This window comes from Bombus pascuorum, chromosome 15 (genome assembly GCF_905332965.1).
Source record: "Bombus pascuorum chromosome 15, iyBomPasc1.1, whole genome shotgun sequence".
Taxonomy (NCBI): Eukaryota; Metazoa; Arthropoda; class Insecta; order Hymenoptera; family Apidae; genus Bombus; species Bombus pascuorum.
Genome location: NC_083502.1, coordinates 7627650 through 7650390, shown reverse-complemented (window position 1 = coordinate 7650390; position 22741 = coordinate 7627650). Strand labels below are relative to the sequence as shown.

The 22741-nt window shown below is 35.5% G+C and overlaps 2 protein-coding genes and 1 long non-coding RNA gene across 4 annotated transcripts in view; 2 read left to right on the top strand and 1 right to left on the bottom strand.

Annotated features, from left to right (window-relative positions):
• Positions 1–21980, bottom strand: part of LOC132914438 (guanine nucleotide-binding protein G(o) subunit alpha) — a 30049-nt gene extending 8069 nt beyond the window's left edge. The window contains exons 1-5 of one of the 2 annotated variants that reach the window (XM_060973567.1): positions 21054–21980; positions 13089–13633; positions 7682–7724; positions 6631–6772; positions 4744–4904 (exon numbers count right to left, since the gene is read on the bottom strand). In XM_060973567.1, the coding sequence (XP_060829550.1) occupies positions 4744–4904; positions 6631–6772; positions 7682–7724; positions 13089–13206 (464 nt within the window). In that variant the 5' untranslated portion in view covers positions 13207–13633; positions 21054–21980. The remainder of the gene's footprint in view (positions 1–4743; positions 4905–6630; positions 6773–7681; positions 7725–13088; positions 13634–21053) is intronic. The other variant, XM_060973568.1, reaches the window with a different exon arrangement.
• LOC132914437 (vacuolar fusion protein CCZ1 homolog) overlaps positions 1–22741 on the top strand; it is a 43917-nt gene that overhangs the window by 17606 nt on the left and 3570 nt on the right. The gene's annotated exons all lie outside the window — the stretch shown is intronic.
• LOC132914453 (uncharacterized) lies at positions 942–1424 on the top strand. Its single transcript, XR_009659598.1, has 2 exons — positions 942–1187; positions 1338–1424. It is a non-coding gene; the product is annotated as an uncharacterized LOC132914453 (long non-coding RNA).

Genomic DNA, 22741 nt, shown 5'->3' with positions numbered 1-22741 from the left:
TATTCTGAAAAAGTATTTTATAATTTTTTCTTACTATATTTTAGGTTAACTTTTCATTTCTAAAAGATTTAATATATTTATATAATCTGCTTCAAGTGACACTTTCACACGTGGTGTAAAGTGTTTCCAGAGACTTCTAGAGAACAAATGACATTCCCCTCGTTCTAAATTCAGGTCGTAACCGAGATCGGGTTCGATCGATTTTCCCACTTCTTGTGATTTAGCATTCATTGCCAAAGTTGGATGCACCTGTAGCCAGGCACAAGCACTTTCATCTTATCGCGCTGCATGGTTTTTATATTGGTTTTCGTGGCTCGCACGTACGGATAGCGGCCAGGCTGATCGATATCGGGTGTCCAGAAAAAATGGCACGCTATTAATATAAAATAGCAAAACATTACCATGCGTTGTTCGATAATTCCTTGTCATTTCGATCTGCTTATGTTACCGTGTTGATTAATTACTATAAAATGTGAATATTTAGTGTCAGTAGATTAAGAATATTGAAAGTATATTAATAACGATATCATAAATCGGGATATTAATATCTAATATTTGAAATGTTTTATCACAAAATATTTAATATATTTGAATGTTGAGTAATAATTAAGTTGACAAATATCTATATATCTGTAGTATATAATAATGATAGAATAATATAAAGAATAAAAAGCAATTATACAACATTAGAGTCCATTGTTATCTATAAAATATCCTATATATGGTAATAATAATCACAATAGATCCGCGATCGCAACCATCGGTTAGTAAGTATGTACAATGTGTATGCAACACGCCAGTTGAGGTTAGATTTACACGCGTGGATCATCTTTCGTCGTCAATAACACGAAACGCTGATAACCAATAACCGAGAAAGAAACAGCTTACATTTCTAAGAAATCTCGTATTTACACTTGCAGACATCCAGTATACGTGTGAGCTGTAACGTGACTTTATCACCAGTTGCTTTTCGAAAACATCGTAGATCACCCGCGTTTCGGTTACTATGCGTTTACAACCATAAGGCATAAGGTATAGCAGTTAAAATATATGGGGTGATCGAATACATTTAGCGCTCTCGTATTTATATCGAAGTCTTTATATCGAACAATATATGCATACAAAAGTTAAAAGTGTCAAGAGATATGAAACAATCACTTCAAAACATATGATACAAACGATAAAAGGTATAACGATTACTTTATAACATTTGTTTTCTAATTTAATTATTATCGTTAAAAGCAGTCGTATGACGAGACTTTATGCTTGATAATCATTATTTTTAAGGAAAATTCTAAAATATAATAAAACTCTAAAAAAAATTTTTTCCTAAACAGGGTACTGGTAGATTAACAAGAACAGAATAAAAAAGTTAGCAGTTTCATGAAATTGCACAGAAACTGTTCTCATCAAAAGGAACGCTCCCGGCAGGCCTATCAGAATTTTCGTGTCCTTGCACCCGATTTTCTCGCTTTCTATCCTAACCCCATTTTTTCTCCGTCTTACTTGCTAATTATTAAGTGTCCAATTATTACGAATTTTCCAACAACGAGTGATGTTTTGTTCCTATTGTTGTACGTTCCACCCCGTTGTTCTTCAACATTCTTGCGTATCGCTATACACACATACTTCCTTGCTTCTCTCTTTTACACTCTCTCTCTCTCTCTCTCTCTCTCTCTCTCTCTCAGGGCGTACAGAGCACAGAAAGAGAAGCAGCGGTAATAGAATGAAAAGAGAAACAATTGGGGTTGGGGTTGGGAAAACGAGGGAACACAGTAAGGCAGAGAAGAAAGAGCGGTGGGGATGGTGTCGGCGGCCATTTTAGGCCACGTGACACGGGCGTGGCGTGACGTCATTGACGATCAATACGCCGCTGAACCTAAATAAGAGAGAAAGAAAAAGGGGAAAAAAGACGAAAGAGAATGCTCGGATCCCTCCAGTTGCACTATTTTTTTTTCTATTTTTTATTGCCTACATTGCCTGGCGAAATTAGGTTCGTCTCGAGTGCTGTGTCCACCGGTGGTTTACGATCGGTAAAACTTGAATTAAGTTTTTAGGTTAGATCTACTTACGTTTCAGAACGTTGGGACTTTTGGAGCAATTTGGAGTTTTATTTCTCTCTCTCTCTCTCTCTTTCTCCTATCCTCTCTCACTCTCCCTCTCTCTCTTTTTTGGTTATTTGTAGAGTCGAGTACAATTGTCTGGGTTGAAATTAATGTTACATATAGGGACATTTCTGGAGATTCGAAATACCAGGGTACTGATAATTTGTTTTGGAAAAATCTACTTTCCTGGGAGAATATAATCTGTGATATTGTAAACTATACAGATTTGTTTATATAAACATTTTCTCTGTATATTTAGGGGCACGTAGTTTAGTTAATGTATTAACAGTGCGAATTTAGAAGATTTTTATATTTTCAATATCGAGGGTCTCATGTTGTACCGTTCACAGAATCTTATTTATGAAAAAAGGAGCGATATAAATAATAAAAATATTCCAAGAGGATTTTGAGCTTTTTTTTATAATAAAAAAAGAAAAGAGAAGATAGATATTAAAAAAATTTCATTTTACATGCTTTGCTGTTTTTCCAAGCAATTATTTCGTTTTAAGTTATATTGTAAATAGCAAGTTTAGTCCCACCCGTTATGTAGTTGTAGTTATGTCTGAATCTACTTCGTATCTTGTAAAATCTAAATTCGAATTTCAAACTGAGATTAACACATCAAATTATCAGATAATAATTCTCTTCTGACCTTAGAAAATGTTATAATCTATTTTATTTGTTATTTTATTTAAAACAATGTTTATCTTTCCATTTTTATGTAACGTGATTTAATATTCCTGATGAATGTTGGCAACTAACACAAGAAAATAGTACTTCTATAGCTATATGCATTAGAAAACATACGAAAATATCCGCAGAGGAGTAATGCAATAAATCGTGACCCTTCTGTTCGATGCTTGTTGCTACGCACACTATAATCAGGACACAACAGGTTGCTAACAGAGACTGGTCATTAAACAATTTGCCATATGACGTCATAGTACCTACCTCGTTCAATTGCGAAAATCTAATGAATAATTTCTATCGTTACTTACGCGCCGACTTTAATAACAATAACTAATAACTAACTAACTAACAAACATAAACTGAATCAGTTGTTATACATTAATCGTAACTTTTTACCAATTTGTAAAAAAAAAAAAAAAAAAAAAAAAAAAAAAGAAAAAGACAATGTTTTAAATGCATAGAGACACGTATTTAGCGAGGGATAATATTACTACCATCAAGATTACTATCTCCGAGGATGTGTCATGCTTTCTAGATGGATTAGATGTAACCTAATCGCCAACTATTGTCTTCATCACGGAATCATTGCCATTGTGCTTGCGTATTCTATGTGTTGGCAGTTCAATATTCAACTGGATATAATATTTTTTCAGTGACGTCGTGTCACATCAGCTTTTTAGAATTAATATTATTATGCGCACAGGTTTGGTAGATTTATTTAAGTTTGAAAATTAATCTGCATGATATAACATATTTGGGTTTTATGTTTAATATAGGCGGAAAAATAAAAAAATCTTCTTGAAAATTTTGAAAATTATTTTCTGTGAAAATTAGTAATTGTGCAAATATTCGTGTAAGAAAATAGCAATATAAAGCAAGGTGTTCTATTTTGACACATTTTTCTAGAACGCAGAGAGAGTATTTAAAAGAACAAATTTAAATCATTTTGAATTTCGATTCTACGAACTAAAACGTTAAATTTGTAATAGTGTAAATTGATTGGAAATGTTTCGTTTTCTGCATTTTCCAATTTCTCGATTTTAATGTTCTTTGCGTTAAATATTGGTTTTCTTCGAATTAGAAGTTATCGTCTGCTGAATAAATAGTACGAGTGTAATGTATACTGAAACGATAGAATTACAAATGATGTTAAATTACTGATCTCCGGCCAAACAGTAATTAATTTCTTGGTGGCTGGCAGGTCCCGCTGTTGAATATGAATGGAGCCGTGAAAGGTTCAGTTTCTATTAGATTTGGATCTACTCCAAATTAGGCGTTAGAGGTACCAAGGACTTTGGCAGGTTCTCCCTGGGTTATGTTTATTTGTAAATATTCTCCCTATAATAAAACCGTGTCGATGTGTCGAGTTAAGAAACTATAGAAAATCGAATATATAGAAATATAATAATATAAGATTCAGAAACGTGTCAACGCTTGTGAATTTTTTCACAATCAATATTTTGTTTCCTTTTCTCTTATTCTATGTTTTTTCTATTATTATCAATTTTATAATTTCATCGTTCTTCTTCTATCTAATAATCTAACTGAATCTAAACTGAAGCTCCAAGTTAAAAAGCTTGACTTTATGCTTTTAAAAACCCTTTAAACCCCTCAACCCGTTTAAAAAACCCAGTAGAGATAATTTTGATACAGTGTCTGTCCAGCGATTAGCCCGCTTTTAACGCACCAATTTACACAACATTTGCATTTTCGTAGTAGCATGAAAATTTTTCTTTCTTTTCTTTCTTTTTTTTTTTGGTAGAAACGGTATCGAGGTCTTAGAGACGAGGATGATCGATCGATTTCTTTGAAAGTTTAGCGAAACATTCCTGATGTTCCCGATGAATTACCTTCGAGCTAGGGCAGTTTCTCCAAGATTTTGTGAACTCTAGATTTTATCTAGAAAAGTTACAGATTGGTAAATAGTCGATGTGACAAATTTACTCACTATTTCGCCGAGTCGTTGAGTTGGTACTCGTTGCTCCTACCAAAGCATTCCTGTACCCCGCTGTCGGCCCAAAGTCTATTCATCGCAGCCAAAAGCTCCTCGCTGAATGGTTCCGTGTCCTCCATTCTTTGGATCACGTCGAACACCATTTTCGCGTCCGGCTGATAAGCAATTTTCAAGTTAACTCGATTTACAGAATATATATAACATACCAGTTAATGTAAAATAAACATCGATAACAGCTATATTTTTCCAATATTAAAACAATATTTTGTAGTTTTCTTTTGTTTAACCCATGTTTGCTCGTTAGCGCTGCAAAGGATTAATTTCGTGGATTAATTTCGAAGAGATTATTAAAGAAATTAAAATCAGTTGAATTTACGAAAGAAACATGTACGAAGAACTTTTTCGATTCGACTCGTATCGAAAAGAAAAAGAGAAAGAAAATACAGAATAAAGATTTGCCGATCTTGTACGAGTTAATTAAAAAGCGGAAGTACTATCCAAATTAGGTTAAAATGCTGAAGTGGATGTGCACTCTACGCTCTTTTTGAATGTGCCCTTGCCAAATGCTTCAACAAGTGAACACTACTTAAACACTTAAGATATAGCAAGACGAGCAAGTGGAGGTGTATACGACGTACATAAATCTTGTTATATGTGTGCCAGTATTTATTATGCTCTTCCCTTCAACGATTTTAGAACCGCGAAACATACGTTTCTCTATTGTGTTTCGTTCCCTTTCTTTCTTCCTTTCTTTATACCTGAAGTGTATTATTTAATTATAACGTTGTCTATGTATTTCTCATCTAATAAGAAATATCTATTATATACGTTCGTGCTTCGTATTGTATGAAAAGAACTTTTCAAAATAACGATTATACTACGAAAGGAGCAAATGTTATCGTCGATAAGAGTTTGGACAATGTAATTTAACAGATAGAAAAGTGGAGATGATGGAAGAGATGGTAATGGGTGATGGAATAAATTTGATAGAAACGATCGTTTGACGCGTAAAAAGAAATGAAACGAAATTTAATGTATTGCCAGAGGAGATCAAACTTTGGCAATATTTAACGAGTACGGGGAGAGCTTCGACACGTTGAAGCACAACAAGATTTTGATATGTAACAAGAGAAAAGCATCTCGATTTATTAAAATCACTGGAAGAAAACATGCATCGCGATAACTAAGGAACGAATCTGACCAGAGCCGTTCTTCCAAGCTACCAGAGATACTACAAAAGCTTGTGAAATGGTACGAAAGTATAAAAATGGTAGGAAATGGGGCGGCGGACGGGGCGACGAGGGAGGGAACCATCAGCTCGTATTGCCTAATAAGGAAGATATTAAATAAACAAAAAGAGGGAAGCAAACCGAAGAGAGATCGGATTGAGAAACACTGGGTTCGAGGAGCCGGATCAATCGGCACTCGAGGCAACCCATCGTGCTCGTTGTTTTCGAGGCAGGGGCTCGTTTATTGGCTCTAAGGTAAACGACGCAGCCGCGATGCTGCACGATCGGTAAATATGCCGAAGAGGGTGCTTCAGAACCTGGCTCGAGATGCGCATCGATCGTTCGAGTGCTCGGGCTATCGATAATTTTTGACTTCCCTGCAGACCGCTAACCTTTACCCTTTAATTTCTACCGCTTCCGCCGTCTACTTCCGCCTTTCGCTTTTCCTAACGGAACTCTGTCTATTTCGTAACTTTGCGAATTTTTGCCTTTTCTTATCTACTTTTATTTCAAAAGAAATTACGATGCTTATCCATCGATCCTTGATTCGAATTTTATTTAATCGTGTAGTCTTTCGTTTCGTTTATCCAGAGAATACAGCGGAATTAAAGAGAAGCTAATTAATCCACCGTAAGTATCGCTAACGACTTACCTCCCGTTCATTGGTCGAAAAATTGATATCCAAATTCGGCATCGCTCTGAGAATAGCGACTAGAGACTGTATCGTGTTGCTGTATACTACGGGCCTGTACTGCTTGAAGTCTTCGGGCGTAAATCCGCTTTCATGGATAATTCTGGGAAAATAAACGACGGACATCTTGTTAAGGCCAATTCGGCATAAGTCATCCATATATCGATGGTGACAGGCGATTAATTTTATTCGGGTTTCTACGATAATATAGATAGTTTAGAGAAAAATAATCGTCAAGTTGTAAAAATTGCATTAGCATTTAATACGAACTCGTGTATCTCTACGTATTATTTATGCCTCGTATTTAAATCTCTTTGGAAATGCAATTTTATTTTTAGATTTCTATACTGAAATTATTATTATTATATTATATCGAAACGTTGTTCATTTCAGTAGACTCTATTTAGTAAAGGTAGTTGAAAGTCGAAGCTAACTTCGTTCCTACGTTAGAATTTCATAATAATTATTTCATTCTTTCGTATTATTTCGTATTATTCTCCTTGAACACTTTTTTTTGGCATTTTTTCATTAGTAAGTCACCAGTAAATTAGTAATCCGCAAACGTTCTCCGCGGTTGAACACGCATGCCTTTGTTCATGGGACACCATGAATGGGTCCATTGACTGCAAAACAAGATTTCAAACACGTTCTACCAGCCGCTGGTCTTTCAACGCTGAAATGACGGATTTTTCGAGGTGAACAACCGATTTGTTATAGCGTCGATGAAACTTTTTTTATTCTGCGGAAAATTCGACATAATAATTTACATACATATATCGTATGTATGTGTATGTAGAGATATGCGTGTACAAAAGAAATTAACGCAACTCGATTTACGCGTGATTTTGTAATTAAAGTACGGCGGAGGGACGAAAACGAACCAATAATTATCAAGTTTTACGCGTAAACGAAAGTCTCCATTTAGATTCCAGTTTTTTTTTTTTTTTTTTTCATTTCGTTCGTAAAGATACTAGTTTGCGTAAACGTATTAAAAGATTTGTCAGCTACTTACTTCATTTGTTTAACGATGGTACTTTTGCCAGACTCTCCGGCACCTGAAAATTGAAAAGAATAACGTAAGTATGAAACGTATAACGAGTAACGTACAATCGGTAAGTATTAAAAAATAATTGGCTAACGTCACTGGATAAGTAGGTTGATTCATTGGTCGTTTCATTCCATTTCATTCGTTTAATCTTTATTTATTATATTAGTATATGTTTGTCGATCGAAGGTTTGGTTTCGTTCGATTGGAAATAATAAGAAACAACGAAAGCGAAATTTCTACCGAGGCAACATAAGAGGCGCACAGAAGGAACGTTTATTTCGAGTCAATTTATCTATCCTTGTATAATATTGTAAAACTATAGAGACGAAAATGAAATAGAGACGAGGTAAACGAACTTGAACTCTTGAAAAAATAAAAAATCAAAGAACACGATTTGTACGAAAAACTCGAAGACACCCTATATACGTATAAGATGTTTACAGTCTAATATCTTAATAGCTTAATATCTCAAAACGAGATGATTAGCTTTCGAAGAATTCCCCGTAATTTCCAACAAAATTTTCAGGCTTATCTCGTTTTGCCCACAAGTGTCATAATATTTATGTACAGGGAAAGAAGTGCGCACGGGCGGAAGCTGGGGCCCGGAAATGACGTGGCACACTGTGGCAGCGGAACTTGTTTTCCTGCTTATGGGTGGCGAGTCTCTCCCCCTGTTTTAAAAAGCTCTTTCATCCCGAACCCGTTCAGTCTACTACGTACTACTTCTGTCGATCGTCTGGAACCGGTCGGATTCTACTTTGTCGGAATCTGGCGCACAGCGAAACGACGCGTCTCAACGTCGTAAACAATATTGACGACATCTTCGAAATTTCGAAGCTTAACTATCGTGAATTATCAATTTTCGAATTCTTGTTCCGTTCTCGCAATTAGGATACGGGTATTTATGCAAATTCATGTTTCTGTAAATATGATTTCTAAAAAAGAAGAAAGTATAATCCAACTGGAGAATCGTTTGATCTGCTATATTATATCGATATGTACTAAATTAGAGAGGAATTTCTGCTTTTTAATCAAGATTTCTAACTATTATATGAAAAAGTATCCCTAAAAATCGTACTTTTGACGATAAAACCAATTGCGTCATCTAATTGATGCCACGAACTCGTCAACAAGTTGATTCACTCAAGCCCGGTTATACTCGAAACTATCACTGTGTCACACTCGTCATAACGCGTATGTACTACTCAAACTAATTAAATGATCATTTACCCAAATGGTTTTATTCTCACACGAGAACCCTCACATTTGTTAAGCCTTCGAACGCTTAGCATCTTTTACGAGGGTGACTCGATAAAGCAACGAGAAAACTAAGAAATAAGAGATGAAAGTTGTATGAGAAGACAATAATATACGAACGAATAAGAAATAATTTATAAAAGAAAATTTACGTGAAATTATTCAGATACATATCATACACGCACGCACGCACGCACACACACACATCGTGAATGATATTTAATAAATTCAAAAAACGAAATTATCGTAAACGGCGCCATTATTTATACCCTATCGCTTTTATCACTATTCCGGTTAATATTACCGATATCCTCGTTTTGCTTTCTCTCTATTTGTTGTTACGTATGTTATCACGAACGATACGAATTTTACGATTCTAGGCAACATCGTGATCGACGCACAGTGTAATACGAACGTCAATAAATTATCGTTCGTGTGCTAGAGTCATTGGAAACAATGATCGTACGTATTGTCGTTCGTATTCCTGGCGATGATAGAGACACGTATTTAACAAACTGAAAACTTATTTTCCAATTTACGATTCGTAATACTACGAAAATTATTTCTTTCTTTCACTTTCGCCATGTTCAAAATTTTTATAAATACACGAGTTATATTTTTCTGAATATATATGCACACACAGACTTTTAGGCGAATTTGTATTTTTGAAAATTTAATTACAAGCCTCTGTTAAAATGGAAAAGAATTTCGTTATAGAAGAGGAACGTTGGAAGATTTTTAGTGGCAATAATTGTTTGCCATAAGAATCGAAGTAGATAATTGAACAACTTCTCGGATTTAAGTATTATATCAGTCTCGTTTAAAATGTACGTGGAAAGATTCTGGAATACAATACGCTAAGAATACAGAGAATCGGTCTATACAAATCTAATTTTACATCGCTAAAAGCTAGGTAGTTAATTCAGCGATTGACTTATTTCTAGATCCGATCGAGTCTTTGCGATCACGATTGTTAAGCGTCATTTTCATTCTATTCGTCTTTTTAATACGATATTTGAGCGATAAACAGCTTGGAGATACAACAGATTTATTATACCTGCTCCATCAAGCTACTTTTTATAGCAAATGTTATACTCGTTACTCTGTTATTTTCGAAATTCGTGATAATCCATATTTTCCTATAATCCTATATAGAGTCTTTTTATTATATCTTTCTTAATTTCGATATAAATTTCATTCAAACGCTGAACAGAACTTATTTAATTTAACTAAATGGCCGGTCTTTCGCTTCGTGTTGTATATGTATCGATTTCTGATAGAAACGTTCCTTTTAGTTGTAATAGCTATATTTATATAGCAAATATAAAATGTAAACGTAATAAAAGTATTTTACAGTTTATAGGGGGAAGTAACGAAACGAGTTAACGCTGTTTCGCAGATGTTGAAGCATCGGGTGAGGATCGATTTACGAAAATTCTCACAATTCGATCGATCGAGGCAGAAACAAAGAATTCCTGATTTTCTGCTTGGTATTCAAACCCGAGATTATCCGAGGGAAATCTGGGTCCTGTTTATTGGTGTTACCAATGACGTCATTCCTTTTGCTTGCGTCTTCCACGAGTATTTTCATCCCATTTATGCCGCGGGAAACGCACACGTTCGCTCTCTCCACTACTCCCAGTCTCTCTACTCCGTGTACATATATCATTCGCTAATTTGAACGCCGGTTTAATTTCTGTCTGTCGATTAATAACACGCGTGAAACAACCGGAAAGCCAGCACTTTTTTCTCCCAAATTCATTTCTTTCTCCCAAATTTATTTCCCATGGAAATAATTGGCAGCCCATTCGTTATACTTGTAAATCTCTGTCTCTTTAATAATCATTATTTTCTCACTATCTTGCTTTGTAACTTGGCGCTTCTTGGCGATTTTTTATCAAAATAAACGAAATTCCGTTTCTTAGGGATCTTAATATCTCGACTAATCGATAATACCGCGAATAAGATAATTATAGAACGGCCAATTAATTTTAATAACTCTTGCAAAGAAAGAGACATAAGTAAAAGAATTGCGTTTAATCGCATTAATAATCACGTTTCGAGGAATTGATTCTTTCGTAAATGAATAACGCCGAACATGAAACAATCGTAGAATATAAATTAACGTTGACGATTTCTCCAATTTTTACAAATCATTTGTCACTTTCCACAGAGAAAAGTAAAGAAATAAACAAATAGAAATTAGATAGAAACCCTATTTTCCAGGAAATTAATTGCTCGTTGGCGCGAAAGTAACGCGATTGTATCAGAACGAGGCATTTTGCAAGAGCACGTCCGCGATAATAATTGCACACCAATTATCATCTGGTTCATTAATTTCGAGTCACGTTATCCAGACCAGTCGTTAAAAACAAACGACAAAGCCGGACAGAAACTGAATTTACGAGAACAGCCAACCAATTAACGGAGATACTCGAATTGTACGGCTCTCTGCTGAGATTCCTTCGAATCGAAATTTCTCGCAACACTCGCGGTTGAAAGAGTGACGCGCGTGATTAAGTAATCGATCAATTATATTGTTCAGTGTCTCCTATTCGTTTTTAAAGATATACTTGGATATTATTTAAGAAAATTATTAAGCTATTATACAAAGATTGTACAAAATGTTTAGATTAAAGAAGCTTTAGGAAATCTATTCAATTTTATGGCGTTTAAAGCTTTTATATTTAATGTTCGAATAGACACGTTGCCCCCGTTTAAAATACGTAATTACATTTAACAAAGATTTAGTTTAATCCGGGCCCAGAACAAGTAATCCGGAGACGAATTCGGTCAATTTTATTTTATTTTATTTTATTTTATTAATTTGCATTTATTAATTTGGAATTATTTAACACGCGGTTAATGCATAAATGCTACGACAAATCTAACCACATGCCAAATATAACTTTTCGTAGCAACTGTCAGTTACGTTTACGTCTCTTTTGATCGCACGATTGCTCGGTTAAGAAAAACGCGGTTCGTGGAGAAGAACTAAATTTATTATGTTTTTTAATGGTTATATCGTAATTAGAATGGTGTTCTTTAAACAGCTACAAATGGCCACACGGTGATTACATAATGAACACCTGTCTCTTTAGTGGATCTATATTCGTTACTTATACCGTGATTAATTTAGGCTCGGTATAATTTAATTTAAACGTCGAGTCTCCACATCCTACTTACACGTACGTTTAACTTTTCTTTATTTACAATTTACAGAGCCCTATACTAATTCTGATCTACTTTAGATATTGTACGATCACAAATTTTGTCATTCGATCGTCCGAAATATTGGATCGTCACAGGTCTTTCCGTAATTATTCGGCCAATCGAGATTCTACTGTACTTAATTGATAAAGTATTAAAACGTCCGAACCTACTTGCGATGTACGGATACGGGACGTATCCAGAAAGTAAGTTTCGGTTGGCTATCAAAGAAAAGCAGAAATTTATTTCCCTTCATTCTTTTTCTTTCGCCCTTTTTATTGAGACAGTTGCAGCTGAGGCTAACAGGGCACCGATTTTTGTACCCGCGCTTCATAGAGAACGATGGCGCTTAAACGTGCAGCTAGGACCCCGGTTAAGGTGGTAGCCGACGGGTGCATATCTTTGGAAATTCCAACCGGTGTGACGCAACTCTGTCACTTTCCATTCGTGTTTCAGAAATTTTAAGGTTTCCGCTTCGCGAAATTGTGTCTGAAAACGTGTGAAGTTTCTCGAGTTACGTCGACGCCGGGTGCCACTTTAGGCGATACGTAGCGCGAATCGGTAAGTCGGTCCAAACCTGAAAGGGGAGGGACTAGGTATGGTAAATAAATAAATAACAGTAGGAAGCGGGGATAGAGAAATAGATGTCCCGTTGTGACAAATGTCCACGATGACAAAAACCTTTATCGCTCTTTAAGTAGTAGTCGAGCGGTGGTTGTTTAAGGTTTTGGAAACGAATTTCTGCTTTTCTGTAACAGCCAATCGGAACCGTCCCGAATACGCCTCGTATAATGTATGTATATATACTCGAGACCTTTGCTAACCATCGTCTTACCTCGAGTTTCTCTATCTATATCGTTCCTACCTAAAAATATAAATGCCGTACATATGTAAATAAACTCACCAAGCAGTAGCAGCTTGATATCCTTAGCAGCCTGGATACCATCCTCCTTGAGATTCTTCTCGATCTGCTTGCTACGGGCCAGTGCGGCCCGCTCTTCAGCGGACATGGCGCAGCCCATCTTGCCACAGGTTGCCTTCACAAACGCCACCACCAAGCCTCTACCTTTCCCTCGGCGGCTAGGAAACCGTTACTCTACCCTCTTCGTGGCCACCACCACCACCACCACCACCGCCCAACCAGCACGGCTCGCGACTCACGTCGCAGGAGTCGTAGCTTCTTCCACGGTCGCCTCCACCCTCCTCCGCCGCCACCACCTCCTGCGCGTCACCACCGCCGCCACCCTCGGACACCAACACCCCGACGACGTCGTCTTCGTCTTCTTCGTCACGTTTACTCCTCCCTCTCTCGCTCACTCGCTCACTCTCTATCTCTCTATCTATCTATCTTGCCTCTTCCAGACTAGCTGATGCTCCGCGACGCTCGCCGCCTCCTGCTGACGGAACCCGCCACCCTGGGACGAGGTTACGCTCTCGCGAGATCTAGCTCTGTAACAACGACAATTCAAAGTTTCATTTATATTTTTCTACTCTGTCTTATATTAAATTGTAAAAGAGGAAAGTTGAAGTACGATATAACGGCGTTTGCTGGTGATATAAGTTTGTTAGTTTGGAAAATATCAGTTTTTGTTTAGAAGACGATTTAATCACATCGCGAGCACTAGCTTCCTAACAATGGAAATTTGCAGTTTTATTTATATATACTTTTGCACTTTGGTTTATTTCTCATCTCTAAATAGGAAAATTGTATTATTAATTGAATTATATATAACAGTCAGTGTTTGATTACTCCGTGTTTACCATAAGATTTATCTTAAAAAATAAGAAAATTTTTTCTTCTATTGCGATTAAACTTATATTTATACTCATATATGTATATATAAAGGGATGAATCAAGTTTTTGTAGACATTTAATTTTCCCATTTTGTTTGCTTCGGCCTACTACCATGTATCTCTTGTTATCAAACGAGGAAGCTTCTGGTTCGCGACTCTACACTCCACTAATAAAACAGTTACGCTTGATACCACGTATTTTTCAAAGCATCGAAAGCGCAGATAAGCCTCTATTATTGTAACTTTATAGTTTTTATGAATGCTCGTACGAATATCTTGCTATTTGCAAAAAATTTCAATAGACAAAATGTAAATGATGCAAAAATGCAAAATTACGTTAATATATAGAAATTAATTTATTATATATAAACTAATGCGAATATTTATTTGCATTCCATCTCCTTTGTTATAATCTTGTATCATTTTGATTTTTATTAGAATCGTTTGTTGTTTTAATCGTAAACATCTGAATTTGCATAAACCGATACATTCTACCCGTAAACAGCCATATTATTTCTCATATGTGTCCTTCTATTTTGTCATATTAGTTCTCTACGTATGAATCGATGAATCGATCAAAATATCTTGCGCATAATTTTTCTATTGTAAATATTTTGTCAAATTTTCATTCGTAATAGCATCTGACGAAACAAACGTTTTAAAATCGTCGACAGAGATATATTCCAACGTTTCTAGATAAAGTGAACGCTTTGTATGCAGTTATCCGCTACAAATTTGCACAACCGTATGTCATTTTCCTATTTACCTACCTCGTACCATAAGTTTGCAAACGTAGTGAACCGAAAGTAAGATTCGTATGTTCGCGAAAAAGTAATGTTACGTGTTACATGTTACATAATATATAAAATATTACACACTGTAATAACGATAAGTATTCTTCTTAATTAATACGTTATTAGTACATGCACATACTACAGTTAGGTAACCTTAAAATTTGTTTCTTTTTACCGTTAAGTCGTTCCGATTCGGACGAAATGATAACTCGACGAAATAGGTAAACAACGATGTAAGGAAAAGAAGAACAGGTTCAATTTGCGGTTTTTCTCGCTGAAATATTAACAGGATAATGGAAGCTAATGTACCCTGGAAATCGATCGAATCGTTTCGCTGCATCTAACCTATACACGCCAGGTCATACATAGATTTCGGGTCACTACCTTAACTTCCATCTTATCGTGAATCCTTTATGCCTCGGAATGTCATTATAGGTTTATTTTAAGGAATATAGAACCGGCTCCTTCTTGCAACGGATCTTTTTTCCCTCCAAGAATTTTTATTTAAATCTTAAGACATAAATTCTATTTTATACCTAACTTAGCATTTCATTTCATAATCACCTTTCACACAACCTTATATTTATCTTTTCTAAAAGATAATATCTGAATGGAGATTTCAAAATTGACTCCAGTTTATTGGATGAAAATTGTGTTGCACAAATTAAATGAACATATATACCTACTTTATTACTTTCAATTTTATTTATTATCAATTACAATTCAATTATATATTTCATAATTTATGGTATAAATAATTTCTATAGAAAATTCACGAATTATTATTTCACAGAGCCGTTTCTCAAGTATAAAAGAGCGATCTCTGTTTCCTGTTCTACGAAAGCATAAAACAGTCAGACAAGCGGACACTTTTCACGAATAATTTTCAGATAAAATTTGTTGATTCACCTCCGACTAATTTGATTAAATAACGAAACGAATTTCAAAACGAATCGTAATTAAAGGGCTTCGCTGACTATGTTCAAACTGCTATCCCATGAAAATTGGCAAAAGACCTGGGGAAAAAGCGACAAATTCAATCTCGGTAAAGTATGACTATTCGACGAAATTGTATTTTCTTATCAATTAGACTTATCAATTATACGAAGAATTTGAAATTTCTTTTGCTACGAGTTGATTAAAAATTAATCCAACGAAATATTTAAATAAAATTAATATATTCCTTTACTTATTTTGTTCTACCAACGTACTTTAAACGCAACGAAGTAGCTAAAGTACAGACCTTTCTAATAAAGATGAATACGAAATAGAAGTAACTATATTCAGTTTATATATTTCAGTATCTAGCGAACGAGTTAAAGATATTGTCATCTTTACACTTTTACTGTATCGCCTTGCCTGGGACACCGTCGTACTATGGGGTATACTATCGCCTCTTCTTCTATCTCGGCCTTAAAACAGAAGATGATATAGAAGAGTAGGAGGGTGCAACGTTTGCTCGCCGGTAAGTAAAGCTTGGACAGCTCTGTTATATGTAAGGCAAGGGGTTAATCAAGCTATTCGAACGATTATTTCTGGCCGGTCAGGGAACGTGTTTCACGCGTTTAACGATAAGGCATTTACTATCTGGCTGCGAGCTTTCGGAGTCGAGAGCCTACTTGCAGACTTTGAAGTTCGAAGAACCGTGATATCTCATTGCAGAAAACGAACCGCAATCGTCACTACGGCCGTTACTTCGGTTTAGTCCCGGAGATACGGAGGTGATGATATATCCATATGGTATAAAGAGTGAAATTCAACCGCCCAGTTGTACGATACAAGGTTACAGTAGGTATAATTTTCTATGGAATAAAGTTTAACGTTCGATAATAATTAATCGCGAATAATAACTCGATATTAATGATATTACTTGTATTTTTAGTTTATTGGATGTATTTTACCGCGACTATGACATAGCAGTGTTTGCTTGGTAAATAAATTTCGTTAGTTTGAAAGATATTACTTTTCTGCAAAATTAAGATACATTTCAAAACGAATATATTATAAATTCGTATCGGCTACGATAATTTCGAATAATTTTACGAAGAAACATAGAAATAGTATAGGAAATTTAGTAAAAGAAATTATGATTACGATGTGCATATTTAGAAAAATTGAAATAGGCAGCCTTTAAAACGCACCGTCGGATTTACCAACGCAACAAACAAATTACTCATCGCGCTGAAAAGTTATCGAGCATGCAAACGAACTTTAGGTTGATAACGTCGTTTGCAATTAGCGACGTTAGAACGGCAACACGTATCCACGCGTAAGAATGCACCCATTTTTCGGCCAATTTTGCCCGATTATCGCTATTCGATAAAGTTCAAATATTTGACGCGTAATCGTAAAAATATGCGATTAACCTGTAACGCGATATAATTAATTATTCAACGGTACATACATACGTGTCACGCGTTGTTGAAAATATGTTTATTTTCGATATAACGTCTTCTGATTATTATTCTACAGCACATGGTGGTTTATCGTTGGAAGACCAAACAACGCTAATTTACTATTATAAATAAGTAAATTAGAATCGTTCGACACTGTTGTATTATTTATACTAAATTTCATTGTTTTTAATACGATGGAAAATTTCATGCAATTAACATATGTATCGTTATAACGAAGTATAGTACCACACGTATTGCACTGCCATGCAATGAAATAAAAATAAAACGACCTGTCGTGTATTATAGAAGATATCAATCCATCTTTTCAACCGTACTCTAAAAAATCCATATCTTTTTATATACAAAAAGAGTTAAAACTCGAATATTTCTTACCACTTGTTGGTGTTGGCAGAGTTTTTAATACATACGCGAGACATCTGCTGTTTTTGACTCGAAGTGAGATTCTTCAATCGCTCGACGTTCTCACTAATGCGTTCTTTTAAATAAAGAAATCTCCATTTGTCAATTTTAACTTGTTGCTCTTTTTACTTGTCTTAAATTCCATTCCATTTTCTATATTGTTATATTAGTAATTATATTATATATATATATATATAACCTAACCTACATTATATAACCTAACATTATTAATAATACTCTTCCACTATTCTTACAATTCGAGGATTTAAAAAAGCTAGTAATTGTATAGACCAAGATTACTAACAATATTCTTTCACTATCCTCATAATTTAATGATCTATAAACAAAACTAGTGGAAATGTGAAAGAAAAGAACGTAACCTAACCGTATGTATCGAAACAAAAGGAAAAAAGAGATTCGATTCTCGTGTCGAAGAGGGGTGGTGGGGCGCGTAATCGAGGCGTAACTCATTCAGAATCACAGTATCAATAATAAATCGTGGACGTCTTTCGGTTCGTAGTTGGCGCTGCCGGCGATATTTTCTTTCGAGCCATCAAAGAAAACACGTCTTTCGTCTGACGATCCGTCACATAAAAGCATCTTTTCGGAAGTTTCGAAAAGGGGACGAGGCCTCGGCTCGAAGGCAAACGTTTAAACGTTGTAACATCGGTAATGTCGCGTTTCACCATCCTTCTCTAGTTTTTTCTCCCCCTGCCTCCCAAACCGCTTTCTCAGTCTCTAACCTTTGTGGCGCATGCTTTCCAGAATTTCAACTCAAGGATTTCGTTTTCAAGGAAGAACTACTTCTCCGTTGTGAACGAAAGCGAAAAAAATGTTCGATCCAAATGCGGCTTTCCTTTTCAGACGCTCTATATGCCGCACTGATATTGAGATTTTTAGCGAATTACAGGATTAACGTCTTCCCCGTTACTCTTAACATGTTCGTTATTGCACAAATTTTCTATATTTTGCCCTGGAGATTTGCCCAATCGAAATATGCTATACCATACCGATTATTTTTTACAAAATATCATGTGACATTTGCGCGCTTTTATTTGTTCACAATGTTATCCAATGCCATACGCGATATTTAAAATTTGTTGGTTCGTGAAATTTGCTTTATTTTAATTATTCTAAGAAATTTATCGTTTAGTGTTAACAACTTTGGATGGCTTTCATCAGATACATTCACATACGGTCGTCATGATGCACTTCGTGCATTTCCAATTTCCAATCGATAAAGTAAGTCAATTTTTTTCTTTGGAGATTTTAAGAAAAATGCAGAGTATGTTCTACTTCCAAAAAATTCACGTTTATTTATTTTCGCGAAACAGATAAGATAAAATAAGAAGAAAGTTTGCAATTTTGTTGAAATAGCCTACGTAAGATATAAGCAGCTATGCTACGTTGTTATTTCTTTTCAAGGAAAAAAGTTCCTCGCTGCGCAGAAAACAAAACTTTGCAACAAATAGAAAAGAAAGGTACTCGACATTTCAGGAACACCTTATATATATATAAACACGTATTCCATAAGATATTTTTAATATGCACGCTGTTATTTGTTTCTAAGGAAAAATAAAACGTTTTATATTTTGAGGCGGAAGGTATAAACTTACGTAAAATAAGAAAGAAAAGAATTCGAGTTTCGCTCGACACTTTATACCTGTTATAAGACAAACATACCTATATAATATATTGAAATTAATATTTTTGTAAAAAATATTACACTTTTATAGAGAAAAGAAAATTTTGTGATGAAATATAGTAAAATTTCTGTTATTCCTTTCATTTATTAAAACATCTTGTATACCGCTTATATATTTTGAAGAACAGTAGATAACACAAGAGCCATAAAACATTTATGAACACTACTCGAATCTTTACTTCATATTGAAAATAATATTTTATCTTTTAGTTCGTGAAAAATTGGTTTCGCTTGGAAATAATGGACAGTGAATAATAACAGGAGACGCCCTAAATATATAAACTTACGTTCATATTTTTATCAATTATCTTTCATTTCCAGTGTGTTCTACCCATTTTTAAAGATTTACCATTCAACCCTAACCACGAGATTCAGCTTAAAACAATCATTACTTGTTTAAAAGGAAATAGAAAGGAAGCTTTCTACGCTTTAAAAGCTGAATTACGCTTTAACAGCACATCGAAAATTGAGAAATACTGTCCCATTCGACACGATAATCAAATCACGGTATCGATACGTTCCAGCACTTGGATACATCGTTTCGTAATAAAATCGTATCCTATTCAGAAACAGATCAACGCGTAACATCTATGCAACGTCAATTATATTTACCGAACGAGGCGTAATAGTCAAATCATAATATCGATATATCGCTTCGCAACACCGTTTTGTATAAAATCGTGTCCCAATATAGAAACATATCGAACCATAACCTATCTATAACCTATGTCAACTTTCGAATTAAAAAAGAAATTCACGATTATTCTAGAAAATCGCAGTTATCTAAATATTAAATTTAATGTTATGTGCATTTTGTAAATTTGTTTAATAATTGGTTAATTAGATTGAAACAATTTGTTAAAGTTTATCACACCCTGTATTCACTAGTACTGCACGTTATCGGACACCCTATATATTATTTCATATATACACTACCGGTCGAAAGCCTGAAATCATTCTCTCAGTCATCGCATATCAAATTTTCAGGTAATTTCGTTATTAATTCAAAATCAGTCGAAATGTTCTTTATATCGATAGATATTTTTCTAAAAGCTTCTCTAGCAAAAAATGTAGCATCCCTAACTACCAGATTCCATGGAACACGTAGTGATTTCAAGCTTTCATTCCGATTTCTTTGCTTCAACTCTGATACTAAGCGAGTCGTTCGGACGCCAAACTGATCAACTCCATAAATTAGAGAATATACAAAAATGATACATTTCCAAAAATTCATTATCATTTGGAATATCATACGTGTCACTTTCTTGTAATAAACCAACTTATGGAAGTATAGTCACTATTAGTCACCCACAATATTCTATGTAAACCCTATATAAAGACCATTTTCATTAAAACAAAGTGTTACAAAATTTCTCTACAAAGTCAATGTATTCCATAACAAAATAGCGTTTCATTTTTTTTTTTGCACATTAGGAAATAAATATGTCACTACTTGATGTTAAACAAAAGATGCCCTCTGTATAATACATAAAGATGTTCTTACGTGTGTCTACGATTCAGTTATTCTTAAAAACTGACTATTAATCCCGTACCTATATTCATGTAAATAGTGTGTACGCTTCTTTCAAATAAAAATGGTCACTTGAAATGGTGACTGTAATTCACTTATTCTTATGAATTGACGATTAATCCCGTATCTGTGCGATAAAACGAAACAATCCACAAAAAGAACGAAATCGACCAATTTGGTTTCTGAGAGATCAAGATTAACAATAAAATATCGCTTTTCGCGAACAGACCTCGAAATGCTATTGTAAAGCGTCGAAAGCAAGCGTGACGGTGAATCAGCTCGCGAAAAGAAGGGCGTAAAGCTGAGACTCACTGGTGAAGCCACCCCGCGTCGTCCGCTAGGTACCAGGGTAGCTCTCCGTGTCTCCGGCCGCGTACATAGACACCTTTCCCCCGTGGATACTTCCGAAACCCTTTTTACGCACCTCTTCAATGTATATCTCACTTGTCTCACTATGCGTGTATCTCTATCTATGTACGCCCGTATCACCTCTCGAATCGATACGACCGGCTCCGTTCGAAGAACCGAAACAGTCGAACGTAATAAAACGTTCAAACCGACGAGAACGATCGAGCACGAACAACTATATAGAATCCGCGAATTAATCGAGCGATTCGAAGGAAACAGAAATATCCTGGTACGGATACGATCTCGTGTCTTCGAGGACGATACAAGCCGCGCCGCGTTGGAACGATCACTGGTTGATCCGCGTCGCTGGAACTATAGTACTAACAGGAATAGTACGATCCTCGAGTTTCGAACTACTACTACAGGGTATATACGAGCGAAGAAAGGATATCTCGAATCGGAGATAGAACACTATATTAACTAAGCTCTCACGTTTGGCTCTCTCTTTCTCTCTTTCTCGCTCGCTTTTTATATATGCGTCGAAGGATCACGCGTCTATTTCGAAGTTTAGTTCAGAACACAGCCCCTAAAGACACGAGGAGTGTCTTTTTTCTTTTTCGAAAGGTTGATGGAGAGAAAAGAGAGAGACCCGAGCGGGCGAGCAACTCCGAAGCGTTCGAGGTGCTGGACGCGACCCTGGTGGGCTCCAGTACACGACTGAAGCGCCCTCTCGCCCCGCCCAGAGGCGCAGCGGCGCTTACGGCCGCGAGGTTCGACGGGACGTCGATCGATCCACCGACTGGCCCCACCACCCGTGCCTATGGGATGGCGAGGAGAAATCACACAACGCGCATGCGCGGGATTTTTATCGAGATTCGAGGCGAGAATCGACTGATGCCCCGCGGGATCGAAAACGCGGTCGAGCGTTTGAAATTTTCCCTACCACGATTCCCTACCACTATAGAAGGGACTTTTTGACGTTTCAATTTTTATGCGTCGCATTTGGCAAATTCGCAAATTATCGTTGTAAGTGGATTTTTATGCGATTATGCGAAATTTAAGATATACGTATAATATCCAAAGTAACGTATCCGTCATTTTTAATAGATAAAGCAAATTTCTACGACCACATAGATACTATTTCTCTATTTACGTTTATAAAACTATAAATTTGCACAAAAATTCGTTATTTAATTGTATGTTTGTTTATAGGTGTAGTCGATAGAAGATCAACGAGATAATGTTTCGGAACTCGTATTATTGAATTTTAAAATAGAAATATTTGAAAATTAAGCATTGATTAATAAATACATAGATACTTTAAAATTCCGAATTTAAGCGAATTGCTAGATTGCAAGATACGGTTAGATTTTAAATATGGGATATATATAATAAATACGGAAATAGCGTGAATTCATTATCATTATAATGAATAAAATTAAAAAATGGTCAAAATCAATCTACAATAAACATCGATAGTATTCTACTTTAGTTCGTGTCGTTGCTATTAATAACCGTACTACTTACTTACTATCATTACTAGACGCTGCAGCACGAATGAAACGGAAA